A 10,251-nucleotide genomic window follows, 5' to 3' on the forward strand; every position below is an offset into this window, starting at 1 on the left:
ATGACTTTGAGTTTAAAAAGGACCCCCCCCCCCCCACCCCCAGTAATTAGATTCTATACATGGAAGATTTTGCCTAGCACTTGCCACTTCTGTTCCCTGACTTCCTGGCCACTTGCCTCCCCACCCTGCTACTGATTACCCTGCAGCAGCTTTGGCTTTGACCCCAACCAGGTAGCAATAGCAACTCCAGCACCATCCCTGGCTAGGTCAGAGTCAAAGAAGCAGGAGTAGCTCCCCTGCCTCTGTGTGGTCTCCTTGTCACTACCCTCAACCCTGTTCTGTACTCCCCACCCCCTATACACACATACATACACACACACACACACCTCGGTGATGCCCTCAGGCCATGCACTGGACTGCGCTCCCTACACATGATCTCCCCTGTGCTTCCCCTCCCCTGCACAAGGTCTCCTCCCATGCTCTCCTTACCCTGCCCCATGAGCCCCAGCCAGGCAGCACAGGCTCTCCTGCCCCATCCCCAGCCTTGGCATTTGAATTCAGAATGAGACTCCCTCATCTGGGGGAGAACCTAGTCTTGATCTGTAGCAGTTACTGTATTTACTCAAATCCATGTTAGCAACACCAGATCAGTATGATCATCTTAGAGATGCCAAAGACAATAACTGCAGGTATTAAAATCTGGAAAACAGACTGGCTTCAGTGAAATCAACGGTTAAGTTTAAGCTATTTTTTAGTTCATTGCTCTTCAAAACTTAAAATTAGCATAACAACTTTTTCAGTGAATTCTTATGTGGCTCTTATTCTTGATCTAGTGTCTTGATAAACTTTCTGCATTTTATTTCTTTGACTTACCAACATAGCTGTAAAGAAAAACATGAGGTGCAAATGGATCATAAGCCCGAATCCTTGGCATTGGTGCGAGGAATAAACACATTCACTTTACTAAACTTCTTGATAAATTGCAAGAGTTTAGTGGCCAGTGCAGGTCCTCAAGCTGGGCTTCCACCAACGCTGTTGTCCCCAGTTGCTTTTCGAGGTGCAACAATGCAAACACTTAAGGTAAATAGCGTAGGAGTGGGTTTAGTAATCACTGTGCAACTTAACTGTCAGTTTTCAGTGAAGAAAATAAGTTACAAGTTTCTTTACTTGATGTCTAATATACATACAGTCTAAGCAAGGTTATCCTCATTCCTTTGTAGGTGTTTGCTAGGGTTAACACTTATGCTGTTAAAGCTTGACTGGTTTAGCATATTAATTGCAAATCACCTCTGCTGGAAAGTCCGTTTTGGGCATGAAGATTTGGTTGTATAGTCTATCCTTGAGATGAGGGGTTAAACATGTAGCCTTCCCTATTTCTAATACAGTTGTTCAGGTGTTCACCTTGACCGTTTCCACTGTACAAAACTGAAGATCTAGTCTAGGGACGGACAGTTACTTGGGTCTGTGGGCCACACAGGCATTTCTGGGGAGCTCCCTCACCCAACAGCTCCTCACCATGAACAGCTCCTGGCCCACTCTGAACTCACCCTGGTCAGAGTGTACCAGCCAGAACCTGCAACCACAGCCCCAAACTCAAGCCTGCTCTATGCCTGGTCTGGCCCATCTCTCCATGCCGAGCAGCTGTTAGGCAGAAGCTGCTGTTCCTTGTGTGGGGAAAAGCAGCCCTTCTCCTTCACTGCTGCTGGGCACTTCTTGCTGCAGCTGCCTAGAGCCTGTGCCTGGGCTAGCCTGAAGCTTCTCTGCCACCAGCACCACTAACTGGGCTGCCCAGCAGGATAGTGATGGCAGTGCAGAGGACTGGCAGGCAGCCTGGGCACAGGCTTTGGGCAGCTGCAACAAGAAGTGCCCAGCAGCAGTGAAGGGGAGGAGCTGCTTTTCCCCATGTGTTGAGCAGCAGCTGCTGCCTGGCCACTGTTGCTGCTCAGTATGGGTGGGTGAGTCTGGGGCAGGTGCAGGGCAGACAGGTCAGGCCGACACATGAGAGTCCTCACCAGTACCATGGGGCTGGGAGCTGGCACTGCAGCTGGACTGCCTTTGTAGGCAGCCCAGGTAAAGCTGCCCCAGCCCTGCTGCATGCCCAGGGGGCAGTGAGATATGCCATAGGCCAGATGGTACCTGGGCCAGGCAGGAGTGAAGGACCCACCACAGCCCTTGACAAAGACCCTCTGGATCTGGCTCATCCCTGATCTAGTCAGATCACTAGGACTCTGGGAATTCCTCATTTTAGGTAGGATGTGAAAAACTTGCCCCATCTTGCAATTGTGCTACTAATCAGGATGTTGCATTACTTGTTTGTTCTGCCTGCCTAAATCTGTCCTTTTTGAATGTGCAGTTGCAGTACCAGACAGTAGAATTCCTGCATACTAATAGTGGGTATAAGCTGGGAGTGGAACTGTCCTATAAAGAGCAAATAATAGCCATGCCTATTAAGGCATTATTAATGGGTAATATCTCTAATTTGCTTTGACCACTTTGAATTCAAACCATTACTGAAACGTAAGGGCAGATGGCAGTTGAGATGGATCAAATACTAATTGTCTTGTCTTGTATTTAGGCTCGAAGTATAAACGTGAAAACCCAGGTTCACTCAAGTTATAAGGATATATTTAGCTTGGAGATCATGGGCCCTGTCATGCCTCATTCCCTGCACTCATTGACAATGCTGCTCACATCTGCCCAAAAGGGAGCCTTTTCTGCTGTATTGTACGCCCACGAGCCTACAGCAGTGTTTAACACTAGGCTTGACATGGAGAGGATCTTACGTAAGGCAAGTAGTTAGGATTAATACTTGTTATTACAGCTGCTCTTCCCTTGATGTGTTAGTGAATGCCTAGTTATCTACCATTTTGTAACCATCATGTTTAGTCAATGGCATTGTGGGTGGCGGTAGTCACAACAGCAGAAGAGGGCTTTTATTATACTGATAGCTTTAAAACTAGAGTCCCTATGACGGTTACAGCTATTCAACATTTTTTGTTCATAGGCAGAGAAATGAGTACTGAGCACAATTCACTGTTGCATGCCTATTGTGAATCATTTTTCACAGGAAATGTTATGCACAGACCTTACTAGATGTGGACTACATCCTAAAACCTTGGATCAACTGGCTGGGATTTCAGCATTGGGGAAGTCTTCTATAAGATTCCTAGAAATGAAAGACTATGCATATACTTGGAAGTCCTAAGTGCATTATTTTAGCTGATGGAGCAGGACTAGCTGTTGTTTCATCAGTGTTCTACAGTTGCTGTTGAGCTAACCCAAACCAGTGTGGTCTCCTGCACGTGTAGCCTACTTGCAAAACCTCTTGGATGTAACAGATGAGAACTAGTACATAACAGCACTGGTAAGGCAACCTCAGGTAGAAGAATATTTTAAATTGTCCAGCAAGATCACTAGCTGTTTTCCAGCTCTGAAACATCTTCATTTTATGCTTTTAAAATAAACATCTTAAACTAAGCCATCTCGAATGTTCTGCTCTTTGGAGTTAAGGTAGAGTCTGTGTTTTAATTAAGCTGTATCGGGATCACTTCTAAAACTTTTTGGGGTGACATCTACTGCTGCTTTTGTGAATCTTGCTTTATTTATTCACGTAGTGCCCATTTAAGTGCTAATGTTTTTAGAGGTCAAACTTTTCACTTTATTTTTACTTACCTAAAGTTCACAGGAAGCAGATCTGGCAACTAGAAGGAATGAGTTTTGATAAGATCAGCTGAATAATTTGTCTTCAGAGTACAAACATGAACAGCTTTTGCTTTTTGACATGCTATTCAGCTAAAATCGGTATGTGGTTTTGAATCAGGCATGATAATGGTAGCAGCATTCAGATTAACTCATTTGCTTAACAGGTACCTCATCACCTTATTCCATTCTGAATGAACTCTACACCTACTAGAACTGCTTTAAAACTAATTGTACAGTCTGCAGGATACCCTCATCTTAGTTAAGGGGCTCTGGTACTGATGTGGCTACCTAACCCTCTAGAATGTTTTACTGCGTGTTCGGTGTTAGAACCTGGATACTGTTCAATGACCACTGAAGTAGGTAGTTCTGATCTGTCATTACAACTTAAAGCCAGTTTCTTAAATGCCTCAACAATACCAAGCATTTCATCTGTATCAAGTCTGAGGGGCCTACAACCACTTAAGCTGGATGGACTATATACCAGTGATCCAAAGAATCATCATTTGCATATCAGCAGCATTCTAGCATAACTTGTCTGAAGCACCAGCATTTTAAACTATCAGAATCTACCAATCATGTACAGATAGAGCTGGTCTCATGGTGGAAACAGCCATAATTAGTGCAAGACAGGTCCAGTCTGAGTGAAAAATGCAAACTTCATTACAAGAAACCAGTGCCAATGATTGCTTACAGGTGTGTAATCTCAAAACATTAACACTTAAGATTTTAATAATAAGTTATCCATTTACACTTTCATATGCACTTGATTAGGTGAAAAATAACTGAATTAATTTCCCGTGGATACTTGTGCAACATCATTCTGAAATTGTGACTTAAGCCTGAACTTTCCTTTCCAAACAGACAATTCCCTTCCTTACAAGTCCCTGTTAGGCTGTTGCCTTCTTTGAACAGTATTTGCACTTAAAGCTTTGTTTGAATTTTAAATGCTGACACAGCAGACTAAATTTAACTTGCGCTACTTCCAAAGGTATAGTGTAAACTCTTGCACCATGAACAAATATGACCAGTGACACAATCACTACTAAAGTCATACTTATTTTAACCTGTCCAGATATATTGTTACTATGTAATTTTTGGGTAGACAGCTAGGTAGACACTTGCTAGTTAGTTTCTGGCCCATGGAAAGGTGATTTGGGAGTGCATTTAAGCAAGAGCTGCATGTTCCTACTAGTTAAGATATTTATATTGTCTTCTAAAGTTATATAGAATGGTTCAGGAGGTCTGCAGCCACAGGAAGACCAAGATTTCTGCTGAGCAAAGGTTTTGTCACAACAAGGAGAGATTAAAACTTTTTTAATGAACACTGATATTCTAAAAATAGTTTATGCAGCAAGGTATGGATTCCACATTCATGCAAGCTGCAGGACCCTTCTTACTTTTCACAGCCTCTCTAAAAGTATGCTAGCTTTAAGACAGCTAAAGTTCTGCAGAAACACATGGTGCCGGGTACAAAACCCAGTTCTCTATGCCATTCTCTGCTATTATACCATACTTACCTATTCTTCCTGAAGATTTTTCAGCTACTGCAAAACAGGAGGCAACCAATGACTTTATTTAACAAATAAGGCTGAGCGGAGTATAATTATGTAATTAAAAGATAGTAGTGAACAGACTATTAATTCAAATACCTTCTAAATGCCTCAACTTGCAATCCTAATATGATTTGAACTCTGGAATTTCTCTTCTAACAGGAACCCCCCTCCCATCAGTATGTGCTATTATCCCCTAGACCACAATAAAAGTATTGGGTATGAGGTGTCTTTTGCATACTTTTACTAATTCTTTGAAAGTGTTTCTTCAGCTGTCAAAATGCCTTATATAAATAAAGCGGGGTGTAGGAATTTAGACAATCTAACCAAGCCCAGATTTGCCATTACCAAGAGCAACTAAATGGATGGAACTTGTCTATCACATTAAACAGGTAGGTTCACCTTCCAGTTTACCATAAGTGACCTTCTGGTATACCACTGACCCTCACTTATCTGGTCCCCAGATCAGGTACTTGGCCCTTACAGCATTACAATAAAGCCTTGTTTAGTAATGAGGATAGTGAAAGCATCCAGAATTAGTGTGTGTTCATGGAGGAAACAGGATTGGAATGTTGTTATCTCTAGGTTTCTGTTGCAATTTGAGGGATATAGGTTGTAGCGGTTTGATGCACAGGAAATATAGTTTCCCCATCCCATAAAAAGCTCTGTGTATTTGTAATGATAAGATGCAAAATGCTAACATTTTCAGAAATAACTAAGTATAAAGAGCTTCATTGTAATGCCATGTTTTTTAAGTCACCCAAATTTGTTGAGACCATCCTCTTCCCCAAGTTTAAAATTACTACAACCAGCTGTTAAGACTCTAAAACCAAGTAGCACATGAGGAAAAAAAAGATCCCCTGCATTCATTTTCAAAAACTGCCAAAACATTGGATTAAACTTTCAAAGAAATCTCATCCCAAGGCATGGTGCAAGCATGAAAAAATCTGAACTCAAAATGTTATCCTGATATTTTTATAAGCAACTGAAGTATGGTTATGTTCTGCCTTCTTACCAGCTGTCACTACTGTTCCCCCCACAGCATGTGATGGTATGCTGACTTCTAAATCAGCACTCTAGCATAGATTTTATTGTTTTTTGACTGATGATTAAGATTATGAACTTGTGCTGCTTTATTGACTGACTTGGGTACAACAATTTAAGCATCATTCTACCCCCATCCAGTTGAAGATTTGTTATAGTTTAAAATTCACATTAACCACACATTCATACAATCAACATCAGGCAGTGTGTTAATTTGAGATTGGAATAGACAACTTCATATTTTCTTATCAGAACATGCAGGGAGAGAGACTTTCACATTGTGATTCTGATCAGTTACATCACTAGACTTTCTTCCCTCCCACTTCAAGCAGGTCTTTTGCCTAATCATTTTAGTGCTAGAATGTAGGCCATATGGCCAGTTGCAGAACACCACTGAGAAACCCCAAACAAAATTCAAAAGGAGAAGCAAGTAATGGTAGCTCTGTACAACAGTGCTACCATTATCTACTATCCCATAGGGGTAACTGGCCCAGTATCTGTCCAGCAGTACATGCCAGCCTTTTCTAGACTAGGGTAAGCTGTGCAGCCTTTAACTGGCTATAGGCAAAAGTACAACAGTAACTTTACCAAGACCAGGGACAACTGCATCATAGTATAAAACAGTATGAAAGTGTTAACATTCCGTATTGAAGAGAAACTGCATGAGTTTTAAAACTAGGGTTTAGATTATTGATGCCTCCAGAGTCTGTCTTCTGATTTTAGTCATTTAAGAAATAATTACATCACTAATGTAAACAATATAAACATACCAAAAACTAAGTATGATTTAAATACATTTTTGATGGTACAAAAGAAAAGCTTGCGGGTGTCTGTACAGTTTTTACAACATGGGAATTGCCAACGTATTTACAAAATGAGACGGGCAAATACCTTCTTTGTGCAGAGTAAAATTATCCGAAATAATGTCAATATAAAAAACAATATCTAGCGGTGTGAGGCACTCCTGAACATGGTGGTATTAGCCATGCTTTCCTTTGGTACAAGTCCCATCGCTTGGAGGGCCGCAGTTGCTGCTGTGGCTTTAGCATGCTTCTTATTAAGGCTGGCAAAGGTAGGCCTGTATTCATTCCCGTTGACCATCACCTGTTCAAGAGAAATAAACAATACAGTCATTATATTTTACCACTCCCTCCGATGTACCTATTTCCCTCACATCAGTGCACTTGGCACCTTGAGACTGTGCCTTCAATTCCCTTCATATAACTGAATTACCTTTGAAAAGAATTAAAGATCTCTTATCACGCAATGCAGAAAGCAGTCTCACAGATTAATATAACATCTACTACTGATATTCCTATGCTTCCCTTCTCAAATCCAGAGGGAAGCATAATTCAGAAGCATTCTGTAAACAAGAGTATTTCTATTCAATTAATACATCAAGGCTGAGTGCCATTCTGGTAGGTATTGTGCAAACACGAAGAGGAAGACTATCCCTGCCTCACAGTGCTTGCAATTTAATTACACCAAACAAACAATCAGGAAGATATCAAAAGTTCCAGCTTCTTAATTTAAAAACAAAACCAACAGGAAGTGCTATGCTTAATTCTGCATCCTCTTCATTGTTCAGCAGCCCAGACAGCCTGCAACACCACTCGCACAACAAGAACAAATCAGGCTATGCAGCAAGCCTCAGTTGTAATTTGCTCTTAGCACAGATCTGCCAGTGAAAGCTGTCTGCAGACACAAAGCTCAGTTGTTTTTACCACTGTCCCATCAAATTATTGTCGATCAACTGTGAAAAGGACTAAAAATCTTTATCATGCAATACAGAAAATTCCCACAGAGGAGTATAACATCTATTACTAATATTCCTCCTGTTCACTGCTGTACTGCCTAAGCTCCACTCAGGAGGGCTTCCTGTTGCATTTGTACAGTGTACCTAGCAGAACTGTACAATATGGGATACTTAATGCAGTGAGTGAAAGGATCATAACCTTTGTTTTGTCACTTCTAAGTTATTCCAAGACCACCTCATGAGGCCAGACAGGCAGGGGTTTGTTTAGAACTGTATTTCTAATCTAATATGAAAGGTGGCCAGGTACTGACAAGATGAGGTAAGAACTACCAGAATTTTTCATTAAGAAACTTCTTGTATGGTTAATGCAAAAAGTAGGTATGTCTGAATTTCTTCCTTCCATAAGCCAAACTTTGAAATGTGTGTAAACCTGCAGCTCTTGTTCCCACAAAAGTCACTTACACTTTGTTACTACCCAATTCTCTGTCAACTCTTTACAGAAGCAAGATCCAGCCCAGGAAGAGAAAGTAAATGCAGGTTATGCTAAGCTAAAATAGGAAATAAAAAGATAAATCCTGTCACTTTCTCCACAAAAGTAGTACCCCCTAAGGCTATTCCTGGGAATAAGGAGATAAGATTGAACTCCAAATCGGTTTTTCTGTTTAAATAAAAACTGGGGAAGAATATCTCAGCTTCTTTCTTAATAGTCAGAAATGTGCCTGTAGGATCTGGGTTTAGATTGATAGTTCCTTGTAAGAGGGATTGTGTACTCCTATGTGTTTAGACAGTGCCTAATGCATTGTGAATGCTAGTAGAACACAAATATAGCAATGCTTAAAGCCTCATCTTAACACAATATGTAATACATGAGAAAAGAGAATTCAAGCTTACCTTAAAGATAAAGTGTTTGCGATGATCAGGCCCACTATCATCCACCAATACAAATTCAGGTGGTGACCATCTTCTTTTATTACAGATCTCCATCAGTGCAGAAACTGGATGTTTACCTTAAAGACAGCAACATATTTGTTTTCTAAATCAATTCTACTGCTACAACTAGATATATTAACTTAAACATATTTTAAAAGAGTGAAAAAGGTCTCACCTGAAAGATCCTTCATCACACTGAAATGTCCGGATCTCTTTTGTGCCTTTTCTCCCACTGCAACAAGACCTAAACAAAACAGAAAACAGATTTTTATCCTGTGGTTTTCTCCCTGTACACACCTGATTTTGCAATGATGTATCGAGAATAGCACATCTCTCATTCCATCAACCAATAACATGCATCAGTGTGCTTTACTATGGCGACAACAACCACAGCCCAACTGTCCACTCAAAGTTTTTTAATGTCCCCTTTATTCAGCACTACTTTTCCTGCCCTTCCTTCCCCACTCTTCCATTAGCTTTTGCTGTAAGGCTATAACTAAGCTACTGGGAAATTTGGAGAGTTAACATAAAGAATGACAAGCATAAATACCTTTACAGAGGTCAGCATCAAAAGTCACATATGACCTTTACAGAAAACAAACCAAGAGCTGGACTAAAATTCAGAAGCAAGCCACAAAGTCTTTCTGCCACCATTTATTTTAGTCATTTGCACATTTCCCATTTTAAATTTAGAAACTTCAAAATTTATTCAATTTTTATGAAAACTAATTCATTGCCTTATGCCATTCAAATCATTTGAAGGAGTTCACTATTTACAATGACTCCCGTGTGACCCGTGCTCTCATTCTACAGTTACCATATTTTTTTCACTTCTTGCCCGAATTTATATTCCATTTACAGGGAATTAAATTTAATTTGGACAAACGCAACGCATTCACTATAAGTAACAAAAAGCGTGGGGTTATCATCTCAGTGATGTAAAAGACATGTCCCAATGAAAGTTGCTGGGAAACTCCTTGGCACAGTTACTTTTATCCTGAGCAGTAAGAATGAACTAATTTTAAGGAAATAGGCTCCTTCTGTTTCTATATAACAGTTAATTGGTACTGTATATTTGGTTCTCAAGAAGGAGGATATAAGCTTAAAATTAAAATGCTCTGTACAGTTCTAAGGCAGTGGCCATCAATCTTGTTTTTTATGGATTACTTTTGTACAATAGATTTCCTCCTTAAAAATGCTCTCTCCAGTCCTTCAATCTATGTTTACATCCTGGATCTTAAAAATGTGAAATAAAATGTAATTTTACTGCCCAGTACAAAAGCAAAGTTGCAGGGCAACCCACCTCCCCTCAATTATTATTTTTTTTTT

General features: G+C 40.5%; 2 protein-coding genes across 2 annotated transcripts in view; one reads left to right on the top strand and one right to left on the bottom strand.

Annotated features, from left to right (window-relative positions):
- The window catches only part of DONSON (downstream neighbor of SON), a 20,201-nt gene extending 14,306 nt beyond the window's left edge, over positions 1-5,895 (top strand). The window contains exons 8-10 of the mRNA XM_019523889.1: positions 822-1,020; positions 2,516-2,728; positions 3,008-5,895. Of these exons, the coding sequence (XP_019379434.1) occupies positions 822-1,020; positions 2,516-2,728; positions 3,008-3,145 (550 nt within the window). The 3' untranslated portion in view covers positions 3,146-5,895. The remainder of the gene's footprint in view (positions 1-821; positions 1,021-2,515; positions 2,729-3,007) is intronic.
- Positions 5,896-6,301: 406 nt separating this feature from the next.
- Positions 6,302-10,251, bottom strand: part of SON (SON DNA binding protein) — a 78,470-nt gene continuing 74,520 nt past the window's right edge. Inside the window, exons 9-11 of the mRNA XM_019523959.1 lie at positions 9,098-9,166; positions 8,884-8,999; positions 6,302-7,340 (exon numbers count right to left, since the gene is read on the bottom strand). Coding sequence (XP_019379504.1) covers positions 7,182-7,340; positions 8,884-8,999; positions 9,098-9,166 — 344 coding nt within the window. The 3' untranslated portion in view covers positions 6,302-7,181. The remainder of the gene's footprint in view (positions 7,341-8,883; positions 9,000-9,097; positions 9,167-10,251) is intronic.

Source organism: Gavialis gangeticus, unplaced genomic scaffold, assembly GCF_001723915.1.
Source record: "Gavialis gangeticus isolate Ggan-Ray unplaced genomic scaffold, GavGan_comp1, whole genome shotgun sequence".
NCBI lineage: Eukaryota > Metazoa > Chordata > Crocodylia > Gavialidae > Gavialis > Gavialis gangeticus.